Source organism: Nycticebus coucang, chromosome 18, assembly GCF_027406575.1.
Source record: "Nycticebus coucang isolate mNycCou1 chromosome 18, mNycCou1.pri, whole genome shotgun sequence".
In the NCBI taxonomy this organism is placed as follows: Eukaryota; Metazoa; Chordata; class Mammalia; order Primates; family Lorisidae; genus Nycticebus; species Nycticebus coucang.
This window is the reverse complement of record NC_069797.1, coordinates 39,236,570-39,254,949: the sequence shown is the minus strand read 5'-3', so window position 1 is coordinate 39,254,949 and position 18,380 is coordinate 39,236,570. Positions and strand designations below refer to the sequence as shown.

At 41.3% G+C, this 18,380-nt stretch overlaps 1 protein-coding gene and 1 pseudogene across 2 annotated transcripts in view; one reads left to right on the top strand and one right to left on the bottom strand.

Annotated features, from left to right (window-relative positions):
• Window positions 1-18,380, top strand: part of TADA2A (transcriptional adaptor 2A) — a 67,856-nt gene that overhangs the window by 34,545 nt on the left and 14,931 nt on the right. For both annotated transcript variants that reach the window (XM_053570275.1, XM_053570277.1), the window contains exons 7-10: window positions 16-104; window positions 2,091-2,163; window positions 13,117-13,180; window positions 15,951-15,994. In XM_053570275.1, the coding sequence (XP_053426250.1) occupies window positions 16-104; window positions 2,091-2,163; window positions 13,117-13,180; window positions 15,951-15,994 (270 nt within the window). The remainder of the gene's footprint in view (window positions 1-15; window positions 105-2,090; window positions 2,164-13,116; window positions 13,181-15,950; window positions 15,995-18,380) is intronic.
• On the bottom strand, window positions 16,072-17,315 carry LOC128570786 (PRELI domain-containing protein 1, mitochondrial-like; annotated as a pseudogene).

Here is an 18,380-nt window from a genome sequence, read left to right as displayed (position 1 = left end):
TCTAAATTCTTCCAGCTACAGATGACCCTCCCCGACCTACGTTTGACTCCTTGCTTTCCCGGGACATGGCAGGGTACATGCCAGCTCGAGCAGATTTCATTGAGGTAGGAAAAACATGTTTTTAGCACAAGGTGGGAAAAAATTATTTTTGTTGGTAATGAAGCTTATATGTCTTAACTATAGGTTTCACACCATGAAAAGTGATTTTCAAAGCTCTGTGGATTTTCAAAGTTCCCATTGGTAGGGATTTTAGGTGCCCTATTTTCTTGTATTTGAGTACCTACATTTTCAATATGGAACAGTAAAAGTCATTTAGATCGAGAAGCTGTTTAAGTTGCTTCAGTGTTGGCTTCTGCTTCCTTAGTAGGTGTAAAATTTCTGCAGTCTGGTTCTCTTTGTACATTTAGGGGGTTTCAAGGTTGAGCTGTATTAGGGATTGGCAGACTTTTTCTATTAAAATCCAGCTAGTAAATATTTTAGGTTTTGTAGGCTATAAAGTTTCTGTTGTTACTAAATTTGCTATTATTGCACAAAAGCAGCATAGATACATAAATACATAAATAAAGGAGTATGCCTGTGTTCCAGTAAAACTTTATGTACAAAAACAGGCAATGGGCTGGATAATACTTTGCTGACTCCTGTACTATATATCCACAAGGATATGAAGAATGATGACTATATATACAAATTATATGTTCCTCATTCAGCCATGGAATTAAAGGTCATGTGAACGCAGCCCTGGACTGCTAAACAACGACAACAACAACAAAATAGCTGGGCGTTATGGCTGGTGCCTGTAGTCCCAGCTACTTGGGAGGCTGAGGCAAGAGAATCGCTTAAGCCCAAGAGTTTGAGGTTGCTGTGAGCTATGATGCCATAGCACTCTACTGAGGGTGTAATGAATGAATTAAAGGTCACAAGTCTCTTGATTTATCATCCAGTCCACAACTACAGTGATTCTGGAGGTAATTTGAAAGTTTAACAAATTACAAGCAATGTTGCTAGCGACACCTACATCTGCCTTTTGTTCATAGCAGGTGATGTTATAGTGCTGCGCTATAGACACTACCCCTGTGAATTATATTCATTGAATAGAATATGAACAAATCTACCCTGTGAATTGTTTAAGCAATATTGTTGAATAAATAGACCCCTCAAAGGGTAATAAAAGGTAAATAAATTAGTAGACAGTTTTTTGGGGGGGTTTTGTTTTTGTTTTTTGAGACAGTCTCACTACGTTACCCTGTGTAGAGTGTTGTGGCGTCATAGCTAACAGCAACCTCCAGCTCTTGGGTTTAAGTGATTCTCTTGCCTCAGCCTCCCAACTACCTGGGACTACAGGCGCCAGCCATAACACCTAGCTACTTTTTGGTTGTAGTTGTCATTATTATTTGCCAGGCCCAGGCTGGATTCGAACTCCAGCTCCAGTGTATGTGGCTGGCACCCATGCCGCTGAGCTACAGGTGCCGAGCCTGGTAGACAGTTTTTTTACCTAAATACTTAAAGGTCTAATCAAACTTAAATTTTCTTGGGAATGAACAGATTATTTTTAATTTTTAGAATAATACGTTTAGCTTCATTCCTGAACTCATAACTCATTTTCTGTTGTCACTACTGCCTGAAAGTCTCTCAGATTTTTCCTATGACTTTCTATTACTTATGGCAGTATCCTGGCCTTTTATCCTATTTAGTATTTTTTAATAAGAAATTTGCTCCTGTTGTTTTTATTTTCTTCTAAATCATCACTCTTTTTTTTTTTTTTTTTTGAGACAGAGCCTCAAGCTGTCGCCCTGGGTAGAGTGTCATGGCATCACAGCTCACAGCAACCTCAAACTCCTGGGCTCAAGCGATTCTCTTGCCTCCGCCTCCCAAGTAACTGGGACTACAGGCGCCTGCCACACCGCCCAGGCTATTTTTTGGTTGTAGTTGTCATTGTTGTTTGGCGGGCCTGGACTGGATTCGAACCCGCCAGCTCAGGTGTATGTGGCTGGCCCCTTAGCTGCTTGAGCCACAGGTGCCGAGCCATCATCACTCTTACAGTTAATTAAAACAAATGTGTTTGGGGTGGGGACTTTTTTCTCCCCATACAGGAATTTGACAATTATGCAGAATGGGACTTAAGAGACATTGATTTTGTTGAAGATGACTCGGACATTTTACATGGTAACATTTTATTTTATTAACTGTTTATTGAGTGCAAACTATTTAATGACACTATTTTGGGTGCTAGATGAATAAAATGTGTTCCCTACCCTCAGGGAATTCAAAAACCTATTGTTATGTTGCTACACTAACCCTGTTGTTGGATCTTCACCACACTGAGTAAGATTTGTGGTAATGATAAGGTATCAGTCATATAATAATAGTTGAAATATCTCATCCTTTGGACTGTGTGATCTTTCTTTTGACTGGGGTAAACCTACACTAAGGTAATTAATTGGCTAAATGGCTCTCACTTGCCTCCTTAGCACAAAGGGAATCAGTGTGAAGACTTGAGACTTCAGTGGCAACATTCACTATGATTTATTACCCTAAATTTCCCATTGCAGGGAAAAAAAATGAAAATTCTTCAAGGCTTTTTAGGAAAAAATTGGTCATTTCTTGTTCTCGCAGACCTGTTGAATTTTCAGTACTTTTGAATTCTAATCTTTGATTAGCTAAGGATTTATGTCAATTCTTTTATGATAACTTTTTTTTTTGAGAGAGAGCGTCTCACTATGTCGCCCTCTGTAGAGTGCCATAGCGTCACAGCTCACAGCAACCTCAAACCTCTTGGGTTTAAGCAATTCTTTTGCCTCAGCCTCCCAAGTAGCTGAGACTACAGGCACCTGTCATAACACCTGGCTGTTTTTTTGTTGCAGTTGTCATTGTTGTTTAGCTGGGTTCGAAACCGCCACCCTTGATGCATGTGGCCAGTGCCATAACCACTGTTCTACGGGTGCCAAAGCTCTTTTATTATAACTTAAGTGGTGAATTCCACAGGGCTATTAAAAGTAGATGGCTAGGGCAGCACCTGAAGCTCAGTGGGTAGGGCACTGGCCACAGACACCAAGGCTGGCGGTTTCAAACTCAGCCCAGGCCTGCTAAACAATGACAACTGCAACAAAAAATAGCTGGCTATTGTAGCGGGGCACCTGTAGTCCCAGCTACTTGGGAGGCTGAGGCAAGAGAATTGCTTAACCTCAAGAGTTTGAGGTTGCTGTGAGCTATGACGCCACAGCACTCTACCCAGGGTGACAGCTTGAGACTCTGTCTCAAAAAAAAAAAAAAGTAGATGGCTAGACTTTCATTATGTCCTTTTTTTTTCCTTCTTTCCATTTTCAGTAGACGAGATACTTAAAATAATCCCCAATCTTTTCTTTAATTTCAACTCAGAAGTGAGTATGGTACAATGGATCAATGATGCTTTATTGGAGACTATATTCCGTAAATGTCATCGTCATTATTTTTCTTAAATTTACATCTCAAGCAGGAAATGCGAGTAGAACAGTTGTTGAATTATAAATCAGGTTTTCATGTTAATGTTGACTGGTTTTCTGTTACTAAAAGGGGAACTTGATTCTTCTCTTCATAGAGGAGCTGCCTGGGTACTTGTTTTAATAAGAAAAAACCCTCATAAAAATTTTACCTTCAGAATTTTTCTCCACACATTTCTTGAGTGTTTTTTTTTCTTTTTTTCAAAATTTCATTCCTTCTCTCCCACACAACTTTAAGGAAAGTCAGAGTGACGTAGATTGAACTAAAAGAGGAAAGCTCGAAAGCAAACTACTTTAGCATTTGCTAAATCCATTGTGTGTGTTCAGTCTTCTGTGTCAATCTCTTTTCAACCCCAGTGATTCATGTTGTCTTTTCTCACCTCTTGCGCTGTTCCCTTGACAATGGTGTGCAGATTGTCATTCAGTATTTCTCATATACACCAGCTTTAATTAAAATAGTATTGTTTTCTGGCTTATATCTTTCTTAACATAACACCAGACTACTATATGCAAAAATGGGAAGCTTTGTAAATATCATCCTTTTAAAGACTGTTTGAAAATACCAAACTTCTGAAAATCAAAATCTCTTTTGTCAGTAATGACTCAACTATGTAAGTAAAGTACTTGCTGAATTACTTCTCTAGGCCCTAATCCAAGGTCTTCATTCTTACATCGTAACATATAATGTAATGGTTTGTATTTAATTTCATTCTTTGTTCTTTGTAGAAGCAGGATTTTCAATTCCTTCTAGTGTACTTATGGTCTTTTCTGTAATTAGGTGGGAACAAAAAGGAATAATTAGAAAGAAGCAATTAATTGATTAGCAATTTTAGTTCAGTTAGCTTTTCAAATGTATATCGTATGTTAGGTATTTATGTTCTCCTTATAGTTTCCACAACCTTGTAAATTACTGATACTCATTTGAACTAGAACTGAAATATCAGTTATTAATCCTTGTATGTAGTAGCTTTAGCACAATATAAATAGTAATCCCTACACACAGCCAATAGTGAACTATAAAATATTTAGATAAGAGCTTTTAAAAAGATAACATTTTAAAGAGGTTTGGCAGCACAGGAAATCTAAGAGATGACTTGCTGATTCCACAAAGAGATGCTTTGTTTATGGCTGAGAGTTCTTATAGTAGCTCTTCTTTTTTTTTTTTTTGTAGAGACAGAGTCTCACTTTATGGCCCTCAGTAGAGTGCCATGGCATCACACAGCTCACAGCAGCCTCCAACTCCTGGGCTTAAGTGATTCTCTTGCCTCAGCCTCCCGAGTAGCTGGGACTACAGGTGCCCGCCACAACGCCCAGCTATTTTTTGGTTGCAGTTCAGCCGGGGCCGGGTATGAACCCGCCACCCTCGGTATATGGGGCCAGCGCCTTACTGACTGAGCCACAGGCGCCGCCCTATAGTAGCTCTTCTAACAACATGACACATGTCCAGGGCCAGGCTGCCCCTGAGCACTCTCTCCCAGAACACTCAGTAAAGTGGACTAAGAGCCCAAGGAAATTCTGGAAGAAATGAGAAGGAACTTTCTAAGCACAAATAGCACAGAACTTTTCTGGATATTAGGACACTGTTTCAACCTTAGGCTTAGCTTCTGAGTCACTGTGTAATCTTGGGCAAGTCCTTGGAATCTTGCTTGCTACTCATTTGTGTCCCCTGCCAGTAAAGAAAAGGTGACACTAATTAGAGAGTATAAATGTCTGAATGAAAGATGGTACATAATGGAGATTGGTGTTATTACCATTCCATTATACTATTATGCTCTTAATATTGCTGATCATTAACAACATACCATTTATGTTCTCTCACTTGCAACTACTAGAAGGAAGGAAGCAGACTGTGTAGATGGATTTTGTATTTAGAACCCATTTAGAATATTGGCTGATGCCACCTTTTCCTCACCCAAACAAAGACACTTGCTTTGATTTGTGGAATTTGTCTAATAATATTGGTTTGGACAGTTTATTATAGAGGTTTGTGTCACAGTGGAGGAATAATTAATTGCATTCCAACCATACCAGAAGACCAGTCATAATGGGCCCCCAAAAATGAAGCATTATCCAAGGAAGAAAACAGAGATGTTCTGGGATTCCCAAATGGCACCTACTCATATTTGATTGAAATAAGCAGAAAATAATTGCTTGAGAGAGATGCTGAGGACTCATACTTGGCGTTCTCATGTCTCATGGTATATTGTGAGATCTCAACCTAGATATTTGGTACAGTTCCCTCTTGCTGCCATCTCTTTCCCCTTCTTTCATTTGTGAAAATCTTTCCTAAGTTTGTTGACTACTCTTTCCATGAATTTCTCAGGGTTCTAAAAGCCTGGATATGGCTTCTAGTCATTGTTGTTTCATAACCCAGGCAAGCAAGAGGTGCTGTGAGCCACTGTATGTTGGGGTCTGTTTTTCGAACATTTCTCAGCATTTCACATTAGTACAGTTTACTCTTCCTCTACTTGAAAAGCTAATTTCAGCAGGATTTCTCTGCTGAACATGGATATCTCTCTCTCTCTCTCTCTCTCTCTCTCTGGCAAGTGCGCGTGTGCACACGCGCGCACACATGTTTTTCTTTTTTTTTTTGGCCAGGGCAGGGTTTGAACCCACCACCTCCGGCATATGGGACCGGCGCCCTACTGCTTGAGCCACAGGCACCGCCCATGTTTTTCTTTTTTTTTTTTTTTTTTTTTTGTAGAGACAGAGTCTCACTTTACGGCCCTCAGTAGAGTGCCGTGGCCTCACACAGCTCACAGCGACCTCCAACTCCTGGGCTTAAGCGATTCTCTTGCCTCAGCCTCCCGAGTAGCTGGGACTACAGGCGCCCGCCACAACGCCCGGCTATTTTTTGGTTGCAGTTTGGCCGGGGCCGGGTTTGAACCCGCCACCCTCGGCATATGAGGCTGGCGCCCTACCGACTGAGCCACAGGCGCCGCCCCCATGTTTTTCATATTACATTTCTATGGCCCATACTGTCACCCTTTAGATCCTTTAATAGCGGATCAGAGGTTTAGCCTAGTGTCTGTGACTTCACCTATTGTTAGTGCCCCTTACTTCATAATGATTTAGCTATTTTATACATAGGCTATTTTAGACCTAAATATTATTGGTAATAATAATAGCTAATAAATAGGGTACCTACTGTTTCCCAGGTACCATTGTAAGCCATTCATATATATGAAGTCATTTAATCCTCACAAAACCCTATGAGTTGGGTATTATTATCATCCCCATTTTACAGATGAGGAAACTGAAGCACAGAAAGGTTTATATGGCCAGCAAATTGTAGAGCCATTCTTGAGTTGTGTCTTAATATTGTATAACACTTCCTGTCTTGAAACCTTTGAATTTTTCTTGCTGTTTCTTTTTTGTGAGGTTTCACATTCGTTATCCTTTATAGCAGTGGTTCTCAACCTTCCTAATGCCGTGATATATTTTCATTGTTACAAAGGGGTCGTGATTCACAGGTTGAGAACTGCTGCTCTGTAGCTTCACCACATTCCTGAGAAGTAGGAATGATACTTTCCCATTTTACATTCAGGGAAGTGCACGAGAAGTAATTTGTCTAAGGCTTTCCTACTTGCTGACTTTAACCATTAGGTCATACAAGTTCTCTTCCCTTTACAAAATTATTTGTATACATCTTGGCTAAAAGCTTAGGGGATAAGTGATTTTTTTTAAACCTTTGCTTCTGGGGAATACCTGAGTCACAGGTTTGGTTGCAGTAGGGATTTTGATTGGCCTTCCTGCAGTTAAGGCCTCTGAGTTGATTTTCTTGCCAAGCAAGCAGTAAGTGCCTTCTGTCAAGAAAACAGAAACATGTTGTTAGCTATTTTGAACAATGTTAGAAATACTTTGCAGTGGGAAGGAGCTGCCTCTGACTTCTGCCCACTTCTTGAAATATTTTAAGGCTAGCCATTTGGGAACTTTATCAGTCCCCAGTGTAATCACAGGGAGATTATTTGTATCCCAACCTGAGATTTCGGGGGCCTTGTATCAATGGAGAGTTTAAGGGTAGTTTTTGTTTATGTGTTTGTTTTTGATGATCTCTGGTTCTTTGTTTGCCAGCTTTTACTGGGGCTTCTAGTCACTCATAGTAGAATGAAAACCGATGATTCTCACTCTTCTGCTTTCTCATTTCTATTCTGCCTGCTGTGCTGAAGTTTTCCCTGGGTTATTCATGCACTTAAGATCTTGTAATCAGTTGCTGCTATGTGCTTTATTTATTTATTTTTTTTTTTTTTTGTAGAGACAGAGTCTCACCTTATCGCCCTCGGTAGAGTTCCATGGCATCACACAGCTCACAGCAACCTCCAACTCTTGGGCTTAGGCGATTCTCCTGCCTCAGCCTCCCGAGCAGCTGGGACCACAGGCGCCCGCCACAACGCCCGGCTATTTTTTTGTTGCAGTTTGGCCGGGGCTGGGTTTGAACCCGCCACCCTCGGCATATGGGGCCGGCGCCCTACCCGCTGAGCCACAGGCGCCGCCTGCTATGTGCTTTATTAAGGAAAGAGATAGCTTGAAATACGAATTTTTCTCTGGGAAAGTTCTAGTTCTCCTCCCATTTGCTTCTGTGTGTTTCTTTTCTTCTCTTTGTTCTTCAGAGCCAGTTATACAAGTTTAAAACTATTGAAATGATCAAGCAGTAGAAGCCGTTATCAGCAGTATTTATTTATAGGGTTTTTTTTTGGGGGGGGGGTAATGCCATCCTTCAGTTCCTTTTTCTTTTTTGATTAAGTTATCCCACACAAATCTTAGGAAACAACATGATAAAGTTAGTGTTTTATAGTAATTACAGAAATGTTTTGTCAGAATTTAGCAGTAATTTCCATTGGATCTTCAAGACATTTCTTTCCTTTTGAACTCATCTTATTGGGTAGATAAATGAGGTAAGGGATATAAAGAGCTTGAAACATGATAAGTAGTCAGTATATTTTAGCTATTATTACATTAGTTTCCCTTTCTGCCTTGAACTATTGACTTCCTAATTCTTCCTTTCTCATAAGAAGTAGAGTCTACTATAACACTTGTATTTTGTTATACTCTATGTGAGAGATACTTCTATCTAACCTCTTTCTACCCACCCTTCCATTACATACGCTTATAAAGTACCTCTCTACCAGCATAGCATTCTAAAGCTCTTCATTCCACAGCAACTGTCTCATAAAACAATGCAGGTATAGGGTATTCTGTGGCATTTGGACTTTTGTAGGGAATAACCCTATAAATCAAGAAAGATTTCTTTTGTAGAATGGGTTATGCTACCTAAAAGAGACTTTCAAAACCATTGCCTTAAATCCCCGCCCTGACACTATTGGATTATCTTTAGTTTTGGAGCAGTTAATGAGAAAAAGTAAACAATGTGGTTAAAATCTTTGAACGTGTAAGAAATGAACAAAAAGAATCCATGGTAGTTAATTTTTTAAATATTTAAACTTTTAAAAATACCGCATTCATTTACCTCTCCAGATTATCCATCTAAGACTTTAGTTATTTTTATCTCAGACCCAAGAGAGAATGGCCCGGATAATGTACTCCTGGACATCTCCCACTGATTGAAGTTACGTACATATATAGCACATCTGCTCATAACCCAGCATGTAAGATTTTGGTATTGAACTTTCTAATCTAAGAATATCCTAACGGCAGGTAGCAGTGAGATGTACAGTAATGAGTTAGTATGGAGTATCCAGAATTTAATTCTGTTATCTAACCTGGCCTGTTACATTGACAGTACATTGGGATTGCACCTTGCTCAGCAACTTTTATTTGCTTTCATGTAATATAAGAAATCAGTGATTCTAACTGTGTTCTCTTCTTTTAGTGGATTGGTCCTAGGTTTTTTCTACCCCTAAAATCTAATTCAAAGGGGTTCAAATTGTTCCATGGAGGTATCCTCAGGGACTACTGCTAAGAGAGTTAGCTGGGGATAGAGTTAGTTAGAAGAGGTTCAGCTAGAGCAGTCTGACTTACCCATTCCAAGTAAGACTTTATCTGAAAACAAGGTTAAAACTTACTCAGTAGAACATATAAGTCTGTGCTGACTCCTTGCCCCCATGGGCTAAACTTGAACTTGGATCCCACATTCTTTGGATGAGGAATGAGTTTATATTCCTGTTTTGAGTTAATCAGCATTTCAGAGGCTCTAGACTCTATTTTGGAATGAAGCTTACTACCTTGAAAGAAGTGATTCTCAGACATAGCCAAATTCTTTGCTACAAAGGTTTGTGTGTTATTAGAAATTACATTACCTAACGTTGAATAGCATGTTTCAGTTTTCAGAGGACACACAGGAGGTCATTATGTTCTCCAGAGCTTCTTCTGTAGATAACACTCGGTAATTAAAATACCTTAGACTTTCAGCTCGCAAAAAACTTAAGAAGATGACCAGTTGTTAAGATAATTTTAGAGGCTGAGTGCGGTGTCACAGGTTCAAGACCAGCCTGAGCAAGAGCGAGACTCCACCTCTAAAAGTAGCTGGGCACTGCTGTTGGTGCCTATAGTCCCAGCTACTTGGGAGGCTGAGGCAAGAGAGTCGCTTGAGTACAAGAGTTTAAGGTTGCTGTGAGCTGCTAGGCCAGGGCACTCTACCGAGGGCGACAAAATGAAACTCTGTCAAACAAAAAAAAAAGATACTTTTAGAATCTACTGTAGTCATAAATCTTAAGTGCTTTTAGAATCCACAGATGAGAAGAATAGTTTAATGTAGCATAGTGCTAAGTTACATATTACTTGTATTTTCTTCCTGGTGCTGTTAATAACTGGCCATCATTTCTTAGCCCTAGAGGTCTTCCAACTAAAAAAAGCCTGTGGGAGTTTTTTGCTTCTGAGGTATTTATAAAATATACATTTCATTTTCATTTAAGGCAGATTTAGAATATAGGACTAATAGAGAAAGTAAACACGTTAGGCTATTTCTTTTTCTTTTCTTATTTTATTTGAATGTTTATAGCAGCACAATTCAGTTAGGCTATTTCACTGTTTTTCCTACTCAAGGCTCTGGAACCAGACTACCTAGTTTGGCATTGCTGCTTTGTGCTTCACAGCTGTGTTATCTTGGTCAGACTGTTGTGTGTGCATGGTGTACTGGGCACATGGGGAAGTAACAGGAGACAGGAGTGGAAAGGTGGGCCTCGTCAAGACAAAGGGTCTTACATAACATGTAAGAGTCTGAACTCTTGAAAATAGATGGGAAGCAACTGAAGAATTATAAACAGGGTAATTATACCATAAAGTTGTGCTTTAAAATATTACTCTGGTACCATCTGGAGGAGGTAAATTAGAGTGAAAAAAGAATGGAGTAAGAGAGAATGCAAATTAATACATCCCTTTTGGAAAGAGATATGGAGAACACTTAGAGATCTAAAAATAGATCTGCCATTCAATCCTGTAATCCCTCTACTGGGCATATACCCAGAAGACCAAAAATCACATCATAACAAAGATATTTGTACCAGAATGTTTATTGCAGCCCAACTCATAATTGCTAAGTCATGGAAGAAGCCCAAGTGCCCATCGATCCACACGAATGGATTAATAAATTGTGGTATATATACACCATGGAATATTATGCAGCCTTAAAGAAAGATGGAGACTTTACATCTTTCATGTTTACATGAATGGAGCTGGAACATATTCTTCTTAGTAAAGTATCTCAAGAATGGAAGAAAAAGTACCCAATGTACTCAGCCCTACTATGAAACTAATTTAGGGTTTTCACATGAAAGCTATAACCCAGTTACAACCTAAGAATTGGGGGAAGGGGGAAAGGGAGGGGAGGGAGGAGGGTAGAGGGAAGGAGATTGGTGGGATTACACCAGCGGTATATACAAGGGTATATGTGAAACTTGGTAAATGTGGAATGTAAGTGTCTTGGCACAGTAACTGAGAGAATGCCAGGAAGGCTATGTTACCCAGTATGATGAAAGTGTGTCAAACGGTCTGTGAAGCTAGTGAATGATGCCCCATGGTCATATCAATGTACACAGCTATGATTTAATAAAAGAAAAATAAAAGAGGGCGGCACCTGTGGCTCAAGGAGTAGGGTGCCAGTCCCATATGCCGGAGGTGGCGGGTTCAAACCCAGCTCCGGCCAAAAAAAAAGAATGGAGTAAGAGTAATGATGCCTCTCTTACAAGATAGCATCAGGATGACAAGAGAGGCAAGATGCTGGAGCTAAGGAGTAGGAGTAAGGATGAAGATATGAATTTGAAAGAGATTTGACTGTTAAGTACAGTATAGATAAGACCCATTGACTGACTAGATTAGGAAGAGAGGAAAAGGGAAAAGTCCAGGCTGATTTCTGTCTTGGGCAGCTAGTTTACTGTGACAATGTTAGCCAAGATAAGAGTTTTAGAGGATAGGAAAGGGGTAGAATACAAGTTTGCAACTGAAGGCCCTGTGATAGAAAGAGCCAGTAAGAACTAGAACTTGAAATAGATATCTGAGTTTGAGGGTTTGTTTTTTTTGTAGAGCAGAGTCTCATTTTATGGCCCTCGGTAGAGTGCCATGGTGTCACACAGTTCACAGCAACCTCCAACTCGGGGGCTTAGGCGATTCTCTTGCCTCAGCCTCCCAAGTAGCTGGGACTATAGGCGCCTGCCACAACGCCTGGCTATTTTTTGGTTGCAGTTCGGCCAGGACCGGGTTTGAACCCGCCACCCTCGGTATATGGGGCCGGCACTTTACCGACTGAGCCACAGGTGCCGCCCTTTTTTTTTTTTTTTTTAAAGAGGCAGAGTCTCACTTTGTTGCCCTCAGTAGAGTGTCATGGCATCACAGTTCACAGCAACCTCCAACTCCTGGGCTTAGGCAGTTCTCTTGCCTCAGCCTCCTGAATAGATGGGCGCACCAGAACACCTGGCTATTTTTTTTTGCAGTTTGATCCAGGCTGGGTTTAAAGCCACCACCCTCGGTATATGGGGTTGGCGCTCTACCCATTGAGCCACAGGCGCTGCCCCAGAAAAGAACTCTTAGGAACTGAAGATGGAAACTGTTGTATTGATTTAAACTTTTGCTCTTCATGGCCCCTTTTCTCCTTATTCCCAGTGTCTTTAACATGAAACTAAACCCAGGAAAGAACTAGGACATGGCAGCCAAGCAGGCGTGGCCTTTACATTGGTGAGGCTACTTGATAGAACTTCTCACCTCAGAATGCAAAACCCTCCACCCTGGCAGTTGCTGCTCCCCAACTGGAAACTCCTACCCTAGGAAAATACCTACCCTGCACCTTTATTCATGTTAGTCTTATCTTGACTCTTTGCTTACGCTTATGCAGTTATAACTACAATCAATATTCATTTTATGACTGCTCTAATAGATGTGATTTGTAACCCATGTATTACCAAAGTTCAGACACTCACTGTCTATGGTAATATACATAACAATGTCTAAAAGTAGTGTTTAGAGAAGGCAGAAATTATCATCTACGGAATAGTACTATAGGGACCATGAACTTCACTGTATTACAGTAATTTACTGATGAGGGAAATTCAGTATGCTAAGATATTTTTATGTTTCTAGTAGACATATTTTCTAGACTAGCAAGCTTAGAATAATTAGCAATATGTGGGTAAAAGAATTATTTTTATCTTGGATTTATTTATATTATTTATATGTACTTATTTATTTATAGCTCTGAAGATGGCTGTGGTAGATATCTATCATTCTAGGTTAAAGGAGAGACAAAGACGAAAAAAGTAAGTATAGAAAACATCCTCCTTTCTTTCACCTTCGGATTATTAACCACATAGAGTCCATGAGAATGTCCCACCTATAGTTTATCTTGTGACTTTAAGGAGGACACTTATCCTTCCTAGGCCTTAATTTTTCAATGTCTCAAATGAGAATAATAATCCTATATTGTTTTTTGTTTTTGTTTTTTTTTTAGATGGACATTCACTTTGTCACCCTGGGTAGAGTGCTATGGCATCATAGCTCACAGCAACCTCAAACTCCTGGGTTCAAGCAATTCTCTTGCCTCAGCCTTGCAAGTAGCTGGGACTACAGGCACCTGCCACAACACCCTGCTGTTCTTTTTTTTTTTTTTTTTTTGTAGAGACAGAGTCTCACTGTACCGCCCTCGGGTAGAGTGTCATGGCGTCACACAGCTCACAGCAACCTGTAACTCTTGGGCTTACGCGATTCTCTTGCCTCAGCCTCCCGAGCAGCTTGGACTACAGGCACGCGCCACAACGCCCGGCTATTTTTCTGTTGCAGTTTGGCCAAGGCTGGGTCCAAACCTGCCACCCTCAGCATATGGGGCCGGCACCCTATTCACTGAGCCACAGGCGCCACCCAACCCTGCTGTTCTTTAGAGATGGGGTCTTACTCTTGTTCAGGCTGGTCTTAAACTCCTGAGCTCAAGCAGTCCACCTGCCTCAGCCTCCCAAGTGCTAGGATTACAGGCATGGGCCACCGCGCCTGGCCTCCGGGTCTTGTGTAAGTGTATTCTTTTAAGCTCTTTGAAAAGGAGCAACAAGATAAATTCAAGGTGGTGGTGTTATGTTTTTTTCAAGCTCTCATTATAACTGCTATCTTGGCTCGGCACCTGTGACTCAAGCGGCAAAGGCACCAGCCACATACACCTGAGCTGGTGGATTTGAATCCAGCCCGGGGCCGCCAAACAACAATGACGGCTGCAACCAAAAATAGCCAGGCGTTGTGGCAGGTGCCTATAGTCCCAGCTGCTTGGGAGGTGGAGGCAGGAGAATCCCTTGAGGCCAGGAGTTGGAGGTTGCTATGAGCTGTGATGCCACAGCACTCTACCCAGGGTGACAGCTTGAGGCTCTGTCTCAAAAAAAAAAAAAAAAACTGCTCTCTTTTTTTTTGTAGAGACAGAGTTTCACTTTATCGCCCTCGGTAGAGTGCCGTGGCGTCACACAGCTCACAGCAACCTCCAACTCCTGGGCCTAGGCGATTCTCCTGCCTCAGCCTCCCGAGTAGCTGGGACTACAGGCGCCCACCACAATGCCCGGCTATTTTTTTTGTTGCAGTTTGGCCGGGGCCGGGTTTGAACCCGCCACCCTCAGTATATGGGGCCGGCACCCTGCTCACTGAGCCACAGGCGCTGCCTAACTGCTCTCTTTTTATGAAAAGTCTTTCATCTAAAAGGATTTCAAAGACATTCTAAACAAGTTTCAGCCTCTCTGGTTATTCTTTCTCTTTGCAACACCAAAAAATACACACTCAGATTTAGAAATTATGGATCTCAGATCCCTGTTGAATTATAGAGAGTTTGACAGTTCTGAGAGGGGTATGCAGAGGATATGAGTGAGTGTGTGTGTGTGTGTGTAGGTATATATGTTACTGTGGTATTACTAACTATAGATATAGTACTGTGGAAACAATGAAAAGGAGATAAACCAGTGGCACACACCTGGAGTTCTAGCTTCCTGGGAGGCTTGTGCAGGAATTTTGTGTGATCCCAGGAGTTTGAGGCTGCAGTGAGCTATGATTGTGCTACTCTACTCCCAGAGTCTGGGCAATAGTGAAAACTTTAAAAAAAAAATTAAAGCTGGGCGGCGCCTGTGGCTCAGTCTGTAGGGCGCCGGCCCCATATACCGAGGGTGGCGGGTTCAAACCCGGCCCCGGCCAAACTGCAACCAAAAAATAGCTGGGCATTGTGGCGGGCGCCTGTAGTCCCAGCTACTCGGGAGGCTGAGGCAAGAGAATCGCTTAAGCCCAGGAGTTGGAGGTTGCTGTGAGCTGTGTGAGGCCACAGCACTCTACCGAGGGCCATATAGTGAGACTCTGTCTCTACAAAAAAAAAAAAAAATTAAAGCCATGCCCATTTGTCTTATGAGAAACTTCAATGCTGGTCACAGATACCTCTGGTATAAATCAAAGGTTCCAGACATTAGTCCTGCATGGTTTGTTTAAATTTTATTTTGCTTAAAACATAAAATTAGAGCCAAGAGAGTATTGTAGAATTCAACTGAGGTTGCTGTGAAATCTTATGTTTATCATGCCCTTCCATTAAACATGCACAATATATATTCATTTCTAATAGCTTCAGAGTATTGTGTGAATGCACAGTTGTGTTGAACACGTGATCATGGTGCCCTTTTGTGGTTAGCAGATTTCCCTTAAATGGCTGTTCTCAATTATCATATTCACAAGCAGAATAGATTAATTTTATGACATGGATGCAAATGCCCTTTTTTCATCATCTGTGACAGACACGTGTTTTTCAGTATTTTTACGTGGTCATTGATTCATTCATTCATTCATCCGGCAGATGTTGAACATCTATGTCCAAGGAGAAGAAAACCCAGGATACTTGAGAGCCTAAAGTTGTGTTAGTGATTCACTAACCTGCAGGAGAAGTTTGTGGGGAATGACTTCTTTGGACCTCAATATTACAATCTCCAGAGTATTTAGGATATCTAATAAAATCTGCATGTGGAAAACATTATTAAATGTGAAACTAATTCTAATACACAGCTTATTATGATTTTTTTATTCTAGAATTATAAGAGACCATGGATTAATCAATCTTAGAAAGTTTCAGTGTAAGTATTAACAGTTATTTTACAGTTTCTTTCAGTGTTATTGAATACTTTTAAAAAATTTATGGCAATATTTTTTTTTTAATTTTTTTTTTTGAGTTTACAGTCTAGCGTTTATTGCTACCTGGAATGTAGTCTGTGATCAGGGGCAAATCACCAACATCTGTCATCAGCTGCCCAATTAGGGGAACAACAAGCCTGGCTCGAGAAGTGGATAACATACCTGGTACACTGCAGATGCCATATTGGATATCACTCCTCAGACAGAGGATAGGACTGGAAGTTGATTTTTAATAATAAAGTACAATGAGGAGAAGGCAGAGGAAGATGAGCCAAGTAGTCTGGTTGGCTACACAAATTGCTGCTGCTGCTGCTTCTCCTTCTTGGTGGTTGCCTTGTTGGCTAAGTCCTTGGCCTTCTCTGTAGCTGCCAGTGCCATCTCCTTTGCCTTGTCCTTGACTTCCTTAGCTGTCTCAACAAGTTTTGGGAAGGGGCCTCAGTCAGCAGCTTGGCCAAGATGTATTCAAAACCTTTCACAGAGTTGGTCATGTTGCTTTTGAACCAGGCAAAACCAAATTCCTAGGCAGCTCTGGAGATACCAAATAAGCTAGAGGAGACCGAGGCTTCCCGACAGATTTCAGTCCACCTGCTGCTGTCAGAGTTCACGTAGTAAACACATAGTTCCCCTACCACCATCAACTGGGCATGATTGATGTTCCAGGTGAAGTTGGTCATGGTCTGATTCTATGGATCCACAATAGAGTCCTCCAGGATGTACACCAAGTGAGCAACATTGGCAGGAAACAATCAGCCCAGCAGGACATCCTGCTGGTTTTTGTCAGGAGTCGCCATGACAGGAGCTTCTAGTCAGGGGTCACCTACTGATGTACTATGTCTTCTGTCAAGGTATGTTTACTATAGAGATTTGGGTACTACTGCCAGAAGGCAATGAACACGTGGGTCCCACAAACTCAGAACCACACTCTGGCCCAGGAAATACTTTACCATAGTCCTGGCTGGGGCAGGCTCAGCACCTGCGCAGCATTAGGGGTATGGAGCCCAGGGTGAGACTTTTGGTAGCAGGCCCAAGCTCAGTCACCACCACCACACCATACCCAAGCCACTGGAGCCACCATGAGTTGTCTGAGAATGGCAGTAGTTCTTAATCTAAGATGCATATTAGTGGGATCTAGGAAGATTTTAAAAATTGTGATGCCTGTTCATTACCCCAGACTAAGTCAATCTCTGGGATTGGAATGAAAGTATCTGTCTTTTTTTTAAGTCTTCAAGGTGATTCTGATACATAGTGAGAGCTTAATATTAATTTGTAGTTAACCACACTTGTATGAATTATGTTTAAAAAATTGGGGTCACTTGTGGTGGCTCACACTTGTAAATCCCAGAATTTTGGAAGACTTAGGTAGAAAAACCCAGAATACTTAAGACCCTAAGGTTATGTTAATGATTCACTAACCTACAGAAGGTTGTGGGGAATGACTTCTTTGGATTGCTTGAGGACAGGAATTTAAGACTAGCCGTGGCAACAAAGCAAGATCCCGTTCCTACAAAAGAAATTTTAAAATGCGCCAAGTTTGGTGGTGTGTACCTGTACTCTTCAGGAGGCTGAAGCAGGAGGATAGCTTGAGGCCAACGAGTTCAAGGTTACACTGATTATGACACTGCACTCCAGCCTGGGTGACAGAGCAAAACTCTTATTAGTATAGTTTAAAAAAAAAAAATTAGTATAATAATCACAGCATGAGGGCGGCGCCTGTGGCTCAGTCGGTAAGGCGCCGGCCCCATATACTGAGGGTGGCGGGTTCAAACCCAGCTCCGGCCAAACTGCAGCCAAAAAATAGCCGGGCGTTGTGGCGGGTGCCTGTAGTCCCAGCTACTCGGGAGGCTGAGGCAAGAGAATCGCTTAAGCCCAGGAGTTGGAGGTTGCTGTGAGCTGTGTGACGCCACGGCACTCTACCGAGGGCCATAAAGTGAGACTCTGTCTCTACAAAAAAAAAAAAAAAAAGAAGAAAAAAAAAAAAAATAATCACAGCATGAATATTAAAAGATCATTTTCAGGGCAAAGTCATGTTTTACAACTATGTATTAAACATAACTTTGATCTTTAGGTTGTAAAAATACCTTTTAGAAAAATTAACAGAGTGCTACCTTTATTTTGCATAGTGGTAGACAGACAAAATATATGATATTTAACATTATATGATGACAATAAAAAACATACAATGGGGGGCGGCGCCTGTGGCTCAAAGGAGTAGGGCACCCGCCCCATATGCTGGAGGTGGCGGGTTCAAGCCCAGACCCAACCAAAAACTGCAAAACACACAAAAAAAATACAATAATAACACCTATAATTCTAGCACTCTGGAAGATC